General features: G+C 39.2%; 1 protein-coding gene and 1 long non-coding RNA gene across 4 annotated transcripts in view; one reads left to right on the top strand and one right to left on the bottom strand.

The window, feature by feature from the left end:
- LOC135217867 (uncharacterized) overlaps positions 1–19,123 on the top strand; it is a 333,302-nt gene that overhangs the window by 155,763 nt on the left and 158,416 nt on the right. The window lies entirely within an intron of this gene.
- LOC135217865 (ufm1-specific protease 2-like) overlaps positions 4,559–19,123 on the bottom strand; it is a 33,495-nt gene continuing 18,930 nt past the window's right edge. Inside the window, exon 3 of the mRNA XM_064253886.1 lies at positions 4,559–6,542. Within this exon, the coding sequence (XP_064109956.1) occupies positions 5,109–6,542 (1,434 nt within the window). The 3' untranslated portion in view covers positions 4,559–5,108. The remainder of the gene's footprint in view (positions 6,543–19,123) is intronic.

Below are 19,123 nucleotides of genomic sequence, written 5' to 3'. Positions count from 1 at the left end.
CACGAGAATCCATCTGAAATCCCCAGATAGACTACGTTATCTGGCTGGGGGAACCAATCTGGGATTTCTCGAAGGTTCACGATTTAATCCTAATGCTTCGTTGCAAATCCAGGATTGTTGACAGGTCCTCCAGGAACCACTACTTTTCTGAGGGACCATGGCCCTGATGAGCCAGTCATCCAGGTATAGGGAGTACGTTTTATCCCTTTCATGCTGAAGGTGTTTTGGACAAACATTTTTCATTAAGTCTGTGAAGGACTTGGGGAGCCGTTACGAAAGGCCGAAACAAAGGCCAGGGCCCTGAACTAGATAGATCCTTCCACCTTGTGTCGAAAATGAAACGAAGGTACTTTCCTCGACGAATGGTGAATCGGGACGTTGGAAATAATGCGTTCGTTGAAGAATCTAGAGACGCCATCCAATCCCTGTTGGACGGAGGAGCTGGCAAGTATATGAGGCAGACGTTTCCATGGCTGGAACTTGCGTGTTGTTTACGAAATTTTGTTCAGCGAAACTTACCATCCAGTACTGGTCTCCATCCCCCCGGAGGCTTTTCGGCTACGAGAAACAAAGCGATTGTAAAACCCCGGGGAGCTTAGATCCAGTACCAGCTCCTTATTGCTTTTCTTTTGTCCCACCACCATACGTGACTCCAAACCATCTGACGAAGAAGTATCCATCAGAAACAGGGTACTTGTATCTAGGCTGGACAGTTACCCTCGGTGAACGTTGGTCAACGGGGGGTGGGGGCTGTCCTTGAATGGGATTATAATAAACCCTTCCTTGGATTAACTGAAACATTATTGACCTAAGGATCGGATCCCTATGTCTTACCCATGGCCTCCCGCAAAGAATTGTAACCACTGGCTCCTACAGGTGTCTGGAGGAAAAGAGTTTCTCATTTTCCCTTCTTAAAGGGAACGGAAGGCAGAATCTTCCCCTTTTTTCGTTGATTGATTTCCCTTCTGACGATGGATTCTAGCCTCGAGCGCCTCCTCGAAAGGGCTGTTGTTGTTGAGTTAGGCTTCAGATGCTTTCTTTCCTCACTAGCCAACAGGTCTATTCTTCCTTCGAGGATTGCCTCAAAAGATCCTGGAGTGGCTTTCTCAGTTAGCGATTATGCGCCAATGTTCTCTCACCAAACTGCGTAAGGAAATTAAAATGCTCCCAGAGAGAGGCGCAATTACAGCCAAGGCGGAGATCCTCTAGTGAAGGAGAGACTGGCCTTATTAGTGAGAAAAGGCACTCATGAACCGCTCTTACTTCTTTCAGTATTCCCACGCACCCCAAAGAGGGAGCACACACTTCCGCCGATCCATCTTGAACCGACTTGTCTATGCATTGTAAGGATGTGCCTATGCAAACGTTTCAGGGCTTAGTTGTTCTTTTTCATGGGAAGTTCTTAGCAATGGACCCCAAGGGACCAATCTAGGAAGTTCTAAATACTTCTCGGTAAGGTTGGAAAAAAGTCCCATTGAGGAGATGGCGTCCATTTCAGAAAGAACCCCATGTTGCCTTTTGCTGAATTCAAGGCATGTCTCCTCGACGAGTCCACGAGACTGGAGATAGTCCGACTTGATTCAGCTTGAAACAGGCAGAGACAATCCCAATGTTTTCTCCCAGTTTCGTACCAATATGCCTCTCCTGCCCCTTAGTTTAGCGGGAGGCATGCAAAAGATCGTCCATTGCCTAACTCCTTCTTAGTCTTGATCCAAGGAGGTCCCAGCGGAATTGTTCAAGGCCCTTTTTCATGGATTATGGCCAGGCTTAATTTTCAGGAAAGACGAAGACTTTGTTGTGCCTTCGTACTTGAAATAATAGAGAGCGAGGAGAAGGAAGGAGGCGGGCTGGAGGTTAATGCATCTCCCAATTAATCTTCTAAAGAAGAAGAGCAGAAAGAACTTGTTAAATTTCGAGAGCCCCTTGCTCTGTTAGTAGCTTCGTCCTCCGAGACGTCAATTCTAAATTTAATAGGATCGGCAAGGGAAGGCTCCCTTCCCTTCCTCTGTCTCCTCCTCCTCAAAATTTGTTTCCTTGTTTCCGAAGAATGGAAGAAGCACTTCTATAAGGAGATGGGCTAGGGGGAGTAACTCTTCTTTTTTTCCTTACGTTTATCAATTAGGAGAGTTCCACGTATCAACTGCCTTCACACCTGTTAGACTCCTGTCGGATTGTCAGACTCTTCACTGGAGGGGAGACTGAATGCCCGCCTGGCGTTTTAGCAAAACAGGAGTATCATCGCTTGAGCAATACTCCTGAGGCCATGGTAGGCCGGAGTAAAACCATGTTTGGAATTACTCCTTGGCGCCCCTGACAGTCGTTAACACTCTTCAAAATACATCCTGCCGGTTCTGGAAAGGCGCATCTCGCTCCCAAATAACTCCTGGCGCTTGTTAGGAGTTTAATTAAGCTCAGAAATACTCCTGGCGCTTGGTAGGCGCAATCGCGCTTCGAACTACTCCTGGCGCCTGGTAGGAGTAAAAATAAAAAGTCCAGGAAATACTCCTCGGCGCCGGGGAGGAGTATCGAGGCCATTGAGTAATCAAGGCGCTTGGCAGGGAGTATCTCTTCCCGAAATACCCTCTGACCTACGGCAAGAAAAGGCGCATCTAGTTACCGAATTTACTCCTGTATGTCTTGGTAGGAGTATCGCCTCATGGAATGCGCCCATTTTCGAATAGCAAGGTTATATTGCGGCATTAGCGGCAGCCTTATACTACCTATCAGGGAGTTCTCTCTTACTCCAATAGGCTTCTTGTTGCTTGGATGAAGATACCTGGGCCTTAGAACGATTCTACAGTAAAGTCTGGGCTCTTGGCGCCCTACTTGGGCCGCATGGCTCCTATTGGCGCCGGCCTGAAGCTTTGGTAGGAGTTACTTACCTTTCCACACATCTCCGCCATGCCTAAACGCACCGCTCCCCCCACAGAGATGGCCGCTTGGTGCGACAACTCCCCTGGAGGGTTCGTCGCGCCCCCGGACAGGAGATCGGTATTTGGATCTCTTAATAGGAAACTGTCATCCTTTTACGAGTAGGCTCCTTAGAAAGTACTCCTACCAAAGACGCTATTTGCTCCTGTACATTCATCAAAATTCTCCTGGTCGAAGGCTCATTCGAATCAGGAGAAGGAGATCTGGAAGGCGCTCGAGAGTCTTTTCCCTTCCAAGGATCATAAATCCTTTCTAGCTTTCTTGATTACCGAAGGCGCCTCCTCTTCAGAGAAGCGCTCGGGGCTAGAATTAAGCTCAGGTTCTTTCCAGTTCCTTTTTAGCGGACGTGAAAGCTTTCGATTCCTTCCATCCTCTTCTCGGAGAAGGCGAACTAGAAGATGAAAAGCACTCACGAAGGACGCTTTTTCTATAGCTGTCCCTGGCAGACTGAGATGTATACGATTCTGCCGAAGGGAGCGCCTGATCGTTTGGGGATTCTTATCACGACCCCCGTAAGGCTTTCGACTTTCCTTCTCCTCTGGGCCAGGGAGCTTGGAAGAGGCAGGCCTTAATAGGCCTGGGATGCGTCGCAGGGGACGACCAGACGCCCCCTCCACTTACACTGGGGACACTGACATCACTCGAGAACCACATTCACTTCTCTTACCTTCTAACGCTTCCATTTTCTCTTTGCATTTTTGAAGGGAAGCTCTGAGTTCCGCTATTTTCTGAGGCGGAATCAGAGGGATAAACTTGTGAACGGGCTTGAAAACTGAATGGTCATAATTACAGAGAAAGAAGGCTACAGAACTACTAGACAATTTCCCGGCTTTTGTAGCCGCCTTCCTCTCTCTATCCTTTTTCTCCAATCTTCAGAACTTCAAAAGTAAGAAGTCAAGATTCTTCCATTCTTGCTCACTCAATCTCCCTTACACTCGTTACACGGTTTTTTCTCAATTGAGCAGCCTCAACATTTCTACAACCACGACATTTGTAGTGTGAGGATCTAACCCGAAGCTTTCGGAATCCTCACCTTACAGCCCTCATTCACACACACTCTGAAGCTAACACTAGAATCACCGACATATTCACGAAAACCAAAAAAAATCCAAAGCGAAGTCCAAAAAAAAAAAAACCAAGTCCACGATAGCGAATGCCAAACAACGATCCAAGTACGTCACCAAAAATCAGTTCGAATGATCAAAAGCGTTGTGAAAAAAGGAATTCCAGTCAGGAGGAAGTAAAACAACATGTTTGAATACTACCCCGGAGACATGGAGAGAATCTGATTAGAAAACGGGAATGGAGTTCCTAGTCCTGCCACCCAGAGCAGGGCGGTAGATCACTGACCTACCTGTAGCGAGATGTGCCGCGAAATTTGAATTTCTGTCGGGGACGACCGGAGGTGTTAGCGAATAGCATGTATATATCTGACAAGTATGTTGATAGTATGAAAAATAATAATAATAACCCTTTAGGTTAGCCATATTGGAGTACCAATTATAGACATGGTGGTTGGTCTAGTTAAAAAGAATTTTTTAATTAATACTCAAAACATTTCTAATGAACACAGCCTTACTATGGTTGATGCGCTGTAACTTTTCTTTGGAAAAATACTGAAAACTGATTGAATTACCATAAAATATATTTGTCAGAACTGGAACAAAGGCTCTACAACCATATTTAAATACTAAAATTAAAAAGGACCTTATTGCAAAACTTGAGTGTTTAAACACATAGCAAACAAATGTTGGTACAATAGTTCTTCAATAATTTTTCTAAATTTGCAACATATACAAAATATAAATGTAAACAATTATAAAATATAGAAAAACATTTTTTATGCACTTCACCACATTATGCAGAAATGCTATGCAAAGCCTGTCCTTCAGCAACCTTAGCCATAGTGAACTGTACTATTATCTAGAAAAATACTAACTATATAGCAGCACTCTTCAATTATTCTAAAATATAGTTTGATGCAGTTATTATCTGTAGGTTAATCAATTCTATAATGAGGAATTTTTTATTGCATGTCAGTGAGTGGTAATATGATAAAGAATTCTATATCCAGGAAAAAATGTAACCTTACTGTACACGCAGCACAGTGAATGGATTTGCATCCAAACCGTAAAAACAATTATAGCACCCCCAAACACATACATATTAAGTTGTACTTAAATGCAAATAGGTCGCTGGGGAAGACATAAGTTGTAGTAAGCATCAGTCTTCCAAAAATTTGGACCTTTCCAGCCACACCAGCCTCTGCTTTGGATGGTGCTCAAGTCCTCTGATCCTGTATAATGAGGATCTAGGATTAGATAGCTTATGTCACCAGTTTCAGGGTTGAAATCTACACCAATTATGGTATGAGCAAGCACACCTCCACCAATCATTATAGGGGAACCTTGCAATTTAAAATGCATTGCTAGCTCTCTCCCTTTGTAAACTAATTCAGCCCCACTGCTGACATTAATAAATCTTGAGGTGATGTTGAACATAGATTCTAAGACAAATCCTACTTCAGTTGAACCAATCCACTGAGTTGAGCCTATAAAGGATGATGGTTTATCACCAATATTTACAAGGCATTTCTGGATTTCCTTATGAGTTGGAATAGGTTTATCAGTATAACCTTGATATCTAAACCAAGATATTAAAGTCTGCAGTGACCTGTAAGCACAACCCCACTTATTGTCATCAAAGCGATCTTGCATATAATGGTGATAAGCATAAGTTCCTAGTACAATGCTAACTTCACCATCAACTCCAGATGGTTTAACACCGATATGAGTATTCGTTAAAACTGCATGTTTGTTCTCTGGTAAAGCAGGTATTTTATTAAGCCTTCTCACAATTGGCCTGTCAAGTGGAAATAACAAGGACTTATGAACCTCTTTTCTATACAACTCCAATAATGTTTCATCACAAGTCTCTGGGTATAATATATTTGTTAAGTGTCCTGTAATGTAGTGCAAAGAATTATATGATGCTAGAGACCCATGAAGCTTACTATCTTGCAACTGCCTATTCATCCAGTACTCTGCTAAATTTAATTGCTGAACAATTCCTTCAACTAGAAGTTTTGCCACATTACATACAGGAACTGACTTTTCTATGTACATAACAACTTCTCCATTTAAATGTGTAGCTAATATTGTTGTCTTTCTGTTATCTAATCGAACCACAGGGGCATAATTATGATTTCCAACACTTCTGTTAAGCATCAACTTAAATATTGCTGTTTGATACAATCTCTTCTTTCCAGACCCTTTCAAGATTTCCTCAATTCCTTCATCTAACTCACTAAAGAAGCCCCCTAGATTCAAAACACCATCCTCACTATTCTGTAGTAAAAGTGTTGTGTTCTGTAGCCTAAAACAAGCTGCTGGGGATGCCAAGATTTCTTTAAAATTTGTAATCACATTTTTTATTGAAGAAACTGAATCCTTTGATGTGAGATCTAAGTCATAAGGTACCCTGGCAATGAAATGTTTATCATAAAAGTCACTTTCTGAGAGCACAGAATATGTGCCTGAGAGAACAGTACCACCATCTTTGACAAAAATGTGCAAGTCGTTTTGATCCCAAACAATGGCCACTTCGTCATCCTGAAAAGAAATAAAAACATATATGTATATTATCAGTGAATATGTGCAATAAAAGAAAATGTGAACAATAATGGTTCCTAATTATATATCATATTAAGTACAAGTAATTTTATGTGCCATAAATACAAACCTTGTATTGGATTTGTGTCTTAAAGGTCAATGGGGCACAATTTGATTGACTTCCCTTAAATAGAATATTGCAAAGATAGACTTACACTCAAGGCACCTTCACTGAAACCTCAAACAATTAACATTCTTTTGGCTAAAACCCTTAATTCTTATAATTCAACTTTTTCAGATTCAGTCCTAATTCAAAAGTGACCTATAGGTTCTTGTGCACCCAGAAAAAGTGATGATTTTGGATACCATTCTATACATATCACTGATGCATTCAAAGAGCCTGTAGCATAATCTGTACAATTTACTATGCTTAATATTCTTGAACAGTGTTTTCAGTGCAGATAAATGGATGTCATCTTCCTCCTCTCCAACAAAATTCACAACAGAGGAATTGCAAATGATGCCCAACCACATGCTGGATTAACTCCTTGTGGACAGTAAAATACATGTTTTCTTATAGCTTCAGGGTGGATTCCGGGTAACATACATATGTATACGTACATATTTGTTCAGGATTTTTCGCCTTACAGTTTGAACGAATGTTACAGGAAAAGTGCTCAGACCACTTCCTTGGGCCATAAATGTCTCATGGCAACTTTTACCCAACTCTAATAGCTAGTGTACAGGAGAGAGAGCTTAGTTTGGCTTTAGATGTCATAGGGGACTGTTGTCCAAAATTCCCATCCAATGTCATCTCACTAACGTTTTATAATAAATATACGTACACAGAATTTGTTACTGATTTTATTTCTTATTTCTTATGATATTAAGTGACCTGTAATTATCATTTTACAAAATAAAATAAAAATAAATATTAGAAACAAACTCTTGTAACTCGATAAAATTATTTTTATGACTGTCATTTGGAAGAGGCCCCCACAGAGTTCCAGGAAGTATTCACTGTCAAATTCCTGTGGAAGGTACAGAAAATTTTTTAGAATTTTTTTATACCATGTGCATATGCATATTTACTTCTTTCCATTGATGAGTTTTATCTTTTAACCCTTAAACGCCGAAGGGGAATATTAAAAATCGTCTTCTGTGTGCCGAGGCGGTCTCAGAGTGAGCGCGGAAGTGGAAATTTTTTTTTTTTTTTTCAAAAAATCACAGCGCGCTTAGTTTTCAAGATTAAGGAGTTTATTTTTGGCTCCTTTTTTTGTCATTGCCTGAAGTTTAGTATGCAACCATCAGAAATGAAAAAAATTATCATTATCATATATAAATAATGCGATATATGATACCGCAAAAGCAAAATTTCATATATAATTGTATTCAAATCACGCTATGCGCAAAACGGTTAAAGGTAACGAGTTAATTTTTTTCCGTTGTAATGTACACTAAATTGCTATAATTTTGGTATATAACACATTGTAAAACGATAAAAGCAACATAGAGAAAATATTATCACAAATTAATGCATGAATTCGTAACGCGCGGACGTAAACAAATATTTTTTTCAAAAATTCACCATAAATCTAAATATTGTCCTAGAGACTTCCAATTTCTTTCAAAATGAAGACAAATGATTGTATATTACTATACTGTAAGAGTATTACCATACAATTGCAATTTTTTACCATATCTGACAAGTTAAAGTTGATCGAATGTCGAATTTTTTTATATATATTTTTTTTATATGCAATTATTTCTGAAATTAGTAAAGCTACAACCTTCAAATATTTTTCGTTTTATTCTACATAAAATTGTGCATATTTTCATATATAAAACTCTATGAAATGCCTAATATGAAATGGAGCAAATATTCCGAGAATGGGACGTACGCATTTCGGAGATTTGTGGCGGAGAATCCGCGCGCGGAGGGAAGGAAAGTTTTTTTTTAAATTCACCATAAATCTAAATATTGTGCTAGAGACCTCGAATTTGTTTCAAGATGAAGATAAATGACTGAATATTACTAGACTGTGTAAGAGTTTTAGCTTACAATTGCGTTTTTCGACCATTTTGGTAGAGTCAAAGTTGACCGAACGTGGTTTTTTTTCTATTTATCATGATTTATATGCAAATATTTCAAAAATGAGAAAAGCTACAACCTTCAATTATTTTTGGTAGTATTCTACATGAAATTGCGCACATTTTTATATATAAAACTTTATGTAACGGCTAATTTAAAGTGGTGCAAACATTACCACAATCGCACGTATGATTTTTTCGGAAGAGTTACCGCGCGGACGTAAAGAAAATGTTATTTTTTTCATAAATTCACCATAAATTGAAATATTGTGCTAGAGACTTCCAATTTGTTGCAAAATGAAGGTAAATGATTGAATATTACTAGATTATAAGCGTTTTAGCTTACAATTGCGTTTTTCAACCATTTCGGTAGAGTCAAAGTTGACCAAAGGTTGAAAATGTCACTTATAATTTTTTATATGAAAATATTTCAAAATTGATAAAAGCTACAACCATGGGTTGTTTTTAGTTGTATTGTGCATGAAATTGCGCACATTTCCATATATAAAACTTTATGTAACGGCTGATTTTAAAATGGTGCAAACACTACCACAATTGCATGTATGATTTTTTTCGGAAGAGTTACCGCATGGACGTAAGGAAAAAGTTTTTTCATAAATTCACCATAAATCGAAATATTGTGCTAGAGACTTCCAATTAGTTGCAAAATGAAGGTAAATGATTGAATATTACTAAAATATAAGAGTTTTAGCTTATAATTGCGTTTTTCGACCATTTCGGTAGAGTCAAAGTTGACCAAAGGTTGAAATTTTGGCACATCGTTATTTATATGAAAATATCTCAAAACTGATAAAAGCTACAATCATGAGTATTTTTTGTTGTATTCTACATAAAAATGCGCACATTTTCATATATAATACTCCATGTAACGGCTAATTTACAATGGTACAAAAATTATGTCAAAGTGACGAAATAATTTCCGAGATGTGTCACAGATACTTTTTAGTGCGGCAAGAAAGAAATTCGCGCTTGCGCGCCTGCGTAATGATTGTAAACAAAACAACATCTTGATCCGTGAACTCCCAGCATCCCCCAAGGCGCGTGATTCAAGAGTTTTCGGCTGGTAGGCTTAAAAGTATCTTTCCGCGAATTTTTAAAAGGTTAACTTGTATGTCGACGTAAAATACGTCCAGTCGGCACCTAAGAGACAAACAATGTTGACGTAAAATATGTCCAGTCGGCGTTTAAGGGTTAATTGGCCATCCTTAAATTTAGCCTGGTATAGATATGCTCTTAATATATATTTAGCCTGGACTGTGAGGGTTGAGGTCTGTGGAGGAACTGTATACTCTATGTGTAGGGACCACCACTCAAAAAAAAAATTATATATTTACTAAATGTGTAATACAGGCACCACCCTACTTATGAATGTTCAACTTACAAACATTCAGATACAAACAAACGGGATTGCAAATAAAAATTGTATTCAGATTGCTCCTCTTTGCCACCCATAAGTTCAAATTTTGTTTTGCACACCTATTCTGTGCATACAGTTCTGTATGCACAATGTATTGTGTTTGAGGATGAAAAAATGTACAGTACTGTATATCACACTGTACTTAGAATAGGCATGAAGAGTACAGTAGTAACTTATAAATAATTCAACATACAAAGGGCTGTCCAGAACGTAACTTTCGTAGTAGGGTGGTGTCTGTGGTATTTTGGCTACCCATCATTCTTTTCTAATCAATTTTATCTTCTGAACTCAAAATTATTTGTTCAGTTACTTTTCTTTCCAAGATAGTAAATAACTCAATGAAGAAGAATAAAAAGAGGACCCATCACCCTAAGGGCATTCCTCCTAAGAAAGGAAATTAAAAATGACCAATTTTTTATTAATTTGTATTTTTCATAGCTAACAAACCCAAGGTCTTAACATTAGGATACATCATCTGGTGCCTGCTGGAAAAAAAATTAACATTTAAAAAATTTTATATGCTGTATTTAGTCTTTCTTACAACCCAGGGGTAAGACATAAGAGAGGTGGGTAGAGGTGGGCAGTCAATGTAAAGAACTCGGGTTTGTTAGCTATGAAAAATACAAACTAACAAAAAAATTTGTCATTTGTTCATACGCGGAACAAACCTTCAGTCTTAACATTAGGACAGACTCACACTTGGAAAAAGGTATGAGAATCCTGAACCGACCGGAGTTTCGGCACACCTGATCTTTCTTCTTAGAAATTAGGATTCTAAGGAAGAGGACCTAAGCCTTTGAGATGTTAGATATGTGGGTATCTAACACCCAGTCCACTGGGTTTAAAGTACTATGTAGTAATACGTTCAGATTCAAATAAAGAAGTCAAAGAAAACAATATCTGTTCAAGTAACAAACCATGAGAAGTAGATTCGTATGTTGTAATGAACATAAAAGGGATTTTGACGTAGGAAAAATCTATTTCTGGGCGAGGAAGCCGTGTCACCCAGTGAAATGTGTCTGCTTTAGCACTATTTCTAGTAAAATATTGCTATAATACCAGAGAACTGCTAAATTGGACATGTCAGAAGCCTCTGACTCGCTCACCTATATAAAAGGTGTTGGTATAAAACTGGGGCGAGTGTTAAACACTACCACAGGCCCCCGGTATTTGCATTCTTCGGATTCGCGGATTTCTTTTAGGACCATGTCTACCCATTATTCGCTGGAAATTTGCCTATTTACATTACATATTTTTCTATGAGAAATATCCAGATATTCCTGGTTTTTTTAATTGATTTCATCATAAAATGCACTTTTTATAATAAAACTTAAAAAAACCAGGTATACACATTTTTAGTGGGTTTTTCTTGAGTTTTATCAACCAAAATAGGCCGTTTTCGGTGTTTTTATAGGGGTTCCAACTATTCATGGATTCTAAACATTTCCAATGGGGGGGGGGGGGGGTTGGTCTGGTATGCATCCCCCGCGAATACAGGGGGACCACTGTAACTGCAACGCTCACCTGCATCAAGCCAGTTCCAGCGTGTGATGTGTGTATTCTTCAAGCTGCCCGTAGTTATTGAAAAAAGGAATAAAGGGAAAGAAAGAGACCAATCATCTCCCTCATTCTCTCTTCCACACTATCATCTTAGGCAAGATGCGAACTGTCTCCCCAGGGACATTGGATGAGCTATGCAACTTGTTGAGCAGTCCATACCGGACCCAAGGAAAAAGTGTCCAAGGACCTGTGGGCAATACCCCTCAGGTAGAAGAAAGTGATAGTGGTCTGACAAAGCCAGGAACTGCATTCATAATCCTATGAACATACAAGTTCTTTTTGAATGCCAAGGAGGAACTTATTCCTTTGATGTCAGGTGCTTCTGCAAGCACAGTACTATTGGTGACAGAACTTGACGATGAGGAGTAGGCTTGACTAATCACCTCATGCAGCTAAACAAAAAGGTATTCTTTGAGACCTCTTTCTTGGCTTGGTTTGTGCTAACATAAAGTCTACAACACCTAGGTTTTAGGTGATGAGACCTTTTCTTAGATAACAAGGCAGTGGTCTGATGGGGCAAAGCAGTAACTCTTGAGGGTCGTTGTTAATAACCTTCTTAATGGAAGGAATGGAAAATTAGGCAAATCTGTTATGTATTGTGAACTGAGAGGATTTTGGGTCTTAGCCACAAATTCTGGGACAAATTTGAAAGCTACTGACCCCTTAATCCCCGGTGTGTTTACATCATATTCCAGACCATGGAGCTCTCCAACTCTCTTCGAGTAAGCCAAGATCAGAAGAAAAACTGTTTTCAAAGTCAGTTCCCAGTCTGACGATTGACACAGGAGCTCATGTGAGACTACATCAAATATATTCTTAAAATATTATCCTATTACTGTATTAACCCTCTTACGCCGACTGGACGTATTTTATGTCAATATTTTTTGTCTCCCGTGTGCCGACTGGACGTATTTTACGTCGACTTACAAGTTTTTTTTTAAATTCCCGGAAAAATACTTATAGGCCTACCAGCCTAAAACTTTTGAATCACGCGCCTTGGGGGATGCTGGGAGTTCACGGATCAAGGTGTTGTTTTGTTTACAATCGTTATACAGGCACACAAGCGCGAATTTCTTTCTTGCCGCACTAAAAAGTATCTGTGACACATCTCGGAAATTATTTCGTCACTTTGACATAATTTTTGTACCATTGTAAATTAGCCGTTACATGAAGTATTATATATGAAAATGTGCGCATTTCTATGTAGAATACAACAATAAAATACCTATGATTGTAGCTTTTATCAGTTTTGAGATATTTCCATATAAATAATGATAATTGCCAAAATTTCGACCTTCGGTCAACTTTGACTCTACCGAAATGGTCGAAAAACGCAATTGTAAGCTAAAACTCTTACAGTCTAGTAATATTCAGTCATTTATCTTCATCTTGAAACAAATTCGAAGTCTCTAGCAAAATATTTAGATTTATGGTAAATTTTAAAAAAAATCTTTCCTTCCCTCCGCGTGCGGATTCTCCGCCACAAATCTCCGAAACGCGTACGTCCCATTCTTGGAATATTTGCTCCATTTCATATTAGGCATTTCATAGAGTTTTATATATGAAAATGTGCGCAATTTCATGTAGAATAAAACGAAAAATATTTGAAGGTTGTAGCTTTTCTTATTTCCGAAATAATTGCATATAAAAAAATATATATATAAAAAAATTCGACATTCGGTCAACTTTAACTCGTCAGATATGGTCGAAAACTGCAATTGTAAGCTAATACTCTTACAGTTATAGTAATATTCAATCATTTGTTTTCCATTTTGAAAGAAAGATTTGGAAGTTCTCCTAGGTGACAATATTTAAGGATTATGGTGAATTTTTGAAAAAAATATTTGTTTACGTCCGCGCATTACGAATTCATGCATTATTTTGTGATAATATTTTCTCTGTGTTGCTTTTATTGTTTTACAATGTGTTATATACCAAAATGATTGCAATTTAGTGTACATTACAACGAAAAAAAGTAACTTGTTACCTTTAACCGTTTTGCGCACAGCACGATTTGAATACAATTATATATGAAATTTCGTTTTTGCGCTATCATATATCGCATTATTTATATATGATAATGATAATTTTTTTCATTTCTGATGGTTGCATACTAAACTTCAGCCAATGACAAAAAAAGGAGCCAAAAATGAACTCTTAATCTTGAAAACTCAGCGCGCTGTGATTTTTTGAAAAAAATATTTTTTCCGCTTCCGCGCTCACTCTGAAACACCTCCGGCACACGGGAGACAATTTTTTTTTTTACCGCTTCGGCTTAAGAGGGTTAATCTTTGAAATTATATTAATATAATTTCAAAGTCACCTTAAACATTTTACCCTTAAAAATGTAGATATCTTTTGGAAAAGATAAGGGAATGATATTTGTTTTTTTTAAATATTACGTAATGTACTGCATAAATGCTATAATTATAGTAGTATATTATTATTGTACTATTATTACTATTTAATCTTATTAATATTTGGAAATTATTACTTATTATTAGGTACTAATTAATTTATGTCACACAAATGTGGTTAGCCCTCACCATCTCCTATAAATTTATTAAAAATACTCTCTCTCTCTCTCTCTCTCTCTCTCTCTCTCTCTCTCTCTCTCTCTCTCTCTCTCTCTCTCTCTCTCTCTCTCTCTCTCTCTCTCTGTACAAGCAGTCCCAGGTTATTGGTAATCCAGTTTTATGGTACTTGTCTATCACTGAAAATCAGCAACGAAATGCACTGGTTAGTGGTTATCAGCACTGATAATAGAACACTATTGGGGTAGATACATATCTAACAGAGGCGCCATTAACCAGTTATTGGCGCCAAAATTCTGTTATTGGTGCTGAAAATACAGTGTTGCTCAAGAAAAAAAGTGAATTAGTGATAATTTTAAAGATATGGCCCAAAGGAAAATCTGTAAATTAGTGAAATTTCCCCCCACGGACAAGTGAACGATGTGTTCCACAAAAATCTGCAACAAAATGAACTGCAGAAATGTGAAATGCATAAAAACAGGGGGCACTGTATAATAAAATATGCAAAATTGCTGAGTAACTAATTAATTTTTGCAATCATCTGTCAAACTGGGACACTTACCAATTTTGTAAGTTGAACAGCATTTTAGTAATAAGAAACTAGTACTTACTTACAAAGAATTGGCAGATACATTGTATTTTGGGCACAGTTAAACCTTGCTAATGTTTAGATCTGCCACTATCAATGACCCATCATGTCTGGCACTAAATTTTTTTTTTACCAAAATGACAAATTTTAAAATCAATTTGTATTTTTCATAGCTAACAAACCTGAGGTCTTAACAATAGAATATTTCCAAGCACAGCTGGTAAACCAGTTAATACAATCAGAGATCGTAAGTAAGGAATCTGTGAGATTTGGCAACGCCTGCGTATACTAGGTGAGATCTGGTCGAAGATCACATCTCACCCCATGATACCCAGTCTTTTCCAAACCCAGGAATAAAAAAAAAAATTAATAGAGGGGCGGCTAGAGGTGGACAGTATGTGTTAAGACCTCAGGTTTGTTAGCTATGAAAAATACAAATTGATTCTAAAATTTTACATTTGTTCATATGTGGAACAAACCTTTGGTCTTAACAATGGGGTATCCTTATACTTGGAGGGAGGTATAGACATTCTAAACTGGCTGGGAGTTAATCCACCTGACCATGACCTAGAACAATAGGAGTTCTAAAGGAGGTAGACAAATGCCCATGAGAATATAGATAAACCGATACGTATCTACAAATCAATCTTCTGGGTTACAATACAGTGATAAATGAGCAGATTCATTGCATTAAAGGGACTAAAGAAAATTCTGACTGTTCAATAACAAGCCATATGATCACAGAGGTCTGTTATTACTCCAGACCTTCCCTTGCCAGAAGGTGGAGTATATGCTACTGAATATTCGTAAATACATTCAACCAACAGACTATGTATTAGTATGGCTGACGAACTCACCTGTATCAGACCAGTCCAGCATGTGACTCATCTATTCCTCAACCTGCCTGAAGGAAGAAGAACAGAAATAAGAGAAAGAAAGAGACCAGCCCACTCACTCATTCTCTCTTTCACGCAATCACCATAGGTAAGATAGAAACTGCCCGGTCAAGGACAAGGATGAGTTTAACCACTTGTTGGGCAGCCACCATAGGACCTAAGGAAAACGTGTCCATAGACCTGTGGGCAACATCTTTCAAATAAAAGGAGGTAAATGTGGATTGTCGTAACCAAGTCCCAGCATTTAAAACTCTACAAACAACGAAATTTTTCCTGAAAGCCAGAGAGGAACTTATACCTCTGACGTCATGTGCTCTAGCTTGCACAGACTCGGTGACAGAACCATCAACAGATGAATAAGCTTATTTGATTGTCTCATGAATCCAGAAAGAAATGGTATTCTTGGAAACCTCTTTCTTTGCTCATCCCATACTAAGAAAAAGCCTACGACACCCAGGCCTGAGGTGTCGAATCCTTTTGAGATAGCAATGTAAGCGTAAGATTCTCGCAGGACACAGCAAGAGCTCTTGTGGATCATTATCTACAAAGTCATTCAAAGATGGTATGGAAAAGGAGGCAAATCTGTCGTCACGTACCGAGGGATTCTGGGTCTTGGCCATGAATTCTGAGACAAATTCCAAAGTCACTGACTCGCAACCCCTGGTATGTTTCACATCATAACTAAGGTCATGAAGCTCTCCTACCCTCTTCAAGGAAGTCAAAGCTAAAAGGAAAACTGTCTTCAGCGTTAAGTTTCTGGCTGAGGAACGCCATAAGGGTTCTTAAGGATCTCTAGTGAAACTCTTAAGAACAAGTAAAACATCCCATGGAGGCTTAGTTCCCTTGGAGAACAGGTCTGCTCAAAACCTTTGAACAATAAAGAGATCTCCTAGGATGAGATATTTACACCTCACAGGCGTAACACCAAGGCTAAAGTTGTTCTGTAACCTCTGACAGATGAAATAGAAAGACCTTTCTCATCTCTGAGAAAGACCAAAAAATCTGCTATGCGCTGAATAGAGGTTTTGAGTGGAGAGAAACCATCACAGTATAATGCCCATTTCCCTTGACAGACTGCAGCCAAGGACTTCCTGAGATGGCTGGACATATGCTTTGTTGTCTCTTGAGAAAATCCCCTCACTCGGAGGAGATACTTGATAGCCTCCATCCGTGAAGAGACAGGGATTCTACTGAGTGGTGGAATCTTTCGATGTAAGGTTGGACAAGTAATTGCCTCCATGGGGGAATTTCTCTCGGAACCTCTGACAGCAGAAATAGAAGATCCGCAAACCATTCTGCCTGCAGCCACAGAGGAGCTACTTATGTCATATTGAAGTTTCGAGCTCTCATCACCCTGTTCAGCACTTGACGGATCAGGCAAAACGGAGGAAGTGCGTACACATCTAAGTTGACCCAAGGATGTTGAAAGGCATCCTCTGCTAGTGCTAGGGGATCCAGAATCACCGAGTAGTAGACCTCTAGCTTCTTGTTGTAGTGGGTTGTAAAGAGGTTTAACATAGGCCTCCCCACACCTGAAAAAGCCTGTCCGCCACGACCTGATGTAGAGACCACTCTGTGCCTAGAATTTGGTTCTGACAGCTCAACTTGTCTGCGACCACGTTCTTTTTGCCTGTAATGTATCTTGCTGAGAGTTCCACTGAGTTGTCAATTGCCCACTGATGTAATTCGACTGTCAGAGAGTGGAGCTGGCGAGATATCAGACCCCCTTGTTTGCTCACATAGGCTACCATCCTGGTGTTGTCTGACATCAAAACCACAGAATGACCCTCTACCTTCTCCCAAAACTTTCAGACCCAGAAAAGCTGCGATGAGGTCTCTCAGATGAGCACCCCAACCCATGTGAGAGGCAATCCACTCTTATAAGCTTACCGTCTGAACTGCAGTAGAGGTGTCCTCCCTGTCAGCAGGTGGGCAGAATGGACCCTAATCCTAACAACCCATGGGGAGCGTGTACCCCCTGACAGACCCTTTGCGTACCACCTGGGGTACTCCAGGTTGAAAACCCCTGGCGTAAAGCATGACTTGTGTTACAGACCTTGATCCGCTCAGGTTCTTTATTTTTTTTATTTACAAGCTTAATCACAAAGATAAATGAAGAATGGTTTCTCCTATTTACATAACAAAATTAAATCTGACAATATGTAAAAAGGGGAAAACAGTTAGGTAATGAAATACTTGCTGACCAGTTTTGCAGCTGTCAAAATCAGTGCTCAAAGCAAGGGCTTCACAAAAGGAGTCAGTAGAGACTTCAGATGGCTTCTTATCTTCGTACTGCAAAAAGGAATGCCTTAGTCTTGAAGGGCGGGTTACACCTCAAAACCACTTGCAGGACGTTTCTTCTCTGAAAGGGTTACTCAACGTCGGGATCTCTCTCTCTCACCGACTGCGAACTGCGGACTTTACTTGTTTCCGTTCACACTCTCTCTCGAGTATCCTCTTCCTCTCTTATCCTTTGTCTCTTCTTTCTTCTCTCATCTCTGATGATCTGATTTCTACTTCCTCAGGGTCATATATATATATGTGTCGATCTCAGGGCAGGGCTGAAAAGGGTGGAGCTTAACTAGCAAATGTCACCGTCCCTTGACAAGAACTTTTTAGAAGATTCTCGACGAAATGTTACATCATAATACGCAGCATTCCTAATGACAGCCACGTGCTGGAGTTCCACAACACACCTGAGTTTTTCGAACAATCATGAGAACACACGCCTCAAACACCTGCGGGAATGCCTCCTTGCTGCAGACCTACTCAAAGAAGATGCATTTTCCTTTCCTTTAATATGTTTCTTCGCTACAGATTGATTACCATGACACTTGCACAGCATAAAGTAAAAAGCACAAAAGGCTCTTGGCAGCATTCCTTTAACCCTAGCTGTAATAATTTCTGATTTGTACTTTTTATAAATTTCATTACATTTCTTCTAACATGGCTATCTTTCTCAATTTTTTCGATATTCAGTTCTCATTTAAGAACAAAACTACTGTGAGTCGTGTTAGATTCACACGATGCAACTCAGTGGTACGTATTGTGAAACTGCTTAAAATAAGGCCTTTGCCTAAATGATCATCTTTGCTATTGCCTCCATCACTGCATGGTGCATGGGGCCTCTGTGAAATTCTGCCACTAGTCTTTCCTATGCATTCTTCCACAAATCATCCAGGTAGGTTTGGGACCTACAGGAGCTCAGCTGACACTATCACACTATTCTCCCTCTCCCAGGGGTCATGCACAGCTGTCTCCCTCTCCTTTCCTTATGACCTCAACTACACATGAAATTTGGTGATTTCCCTTATGGTATCTGCCATATCTTCATCTTGAAGCTTTATTCTCAAATAGACAAAATGTTTTAATTTCATTATCCTACCATGATTTATGTCTCCTCCTCAACAAGGAAGAGGAACAAAACAGTTGTGATTCTCCTTGCCCTTAGCTTGTTTCAGTATCAGTTCACT

This window comes from Macrobrachium nipponense, chromosome 9 (assembly GCF_015104395.2).
Source record: "Macrobrachium nipponense isolate FS-2020 chromosome 9, ASM1510439v2, whole genome shotgun sequence".
NCBI classification, from domain to species: domain Eukaryota; kingdom Metazoa; phylum Arthropoda; class Malacostraca; order Decapoda; family Palaemonidae; genus Macrobrachium; species Macrobrachium nipponense.
The sequence above is the reverse complement of the archived record's forward strand: the minus strand, read 5'-3'. Positions and strand labels throughout refer to the sequence as shown.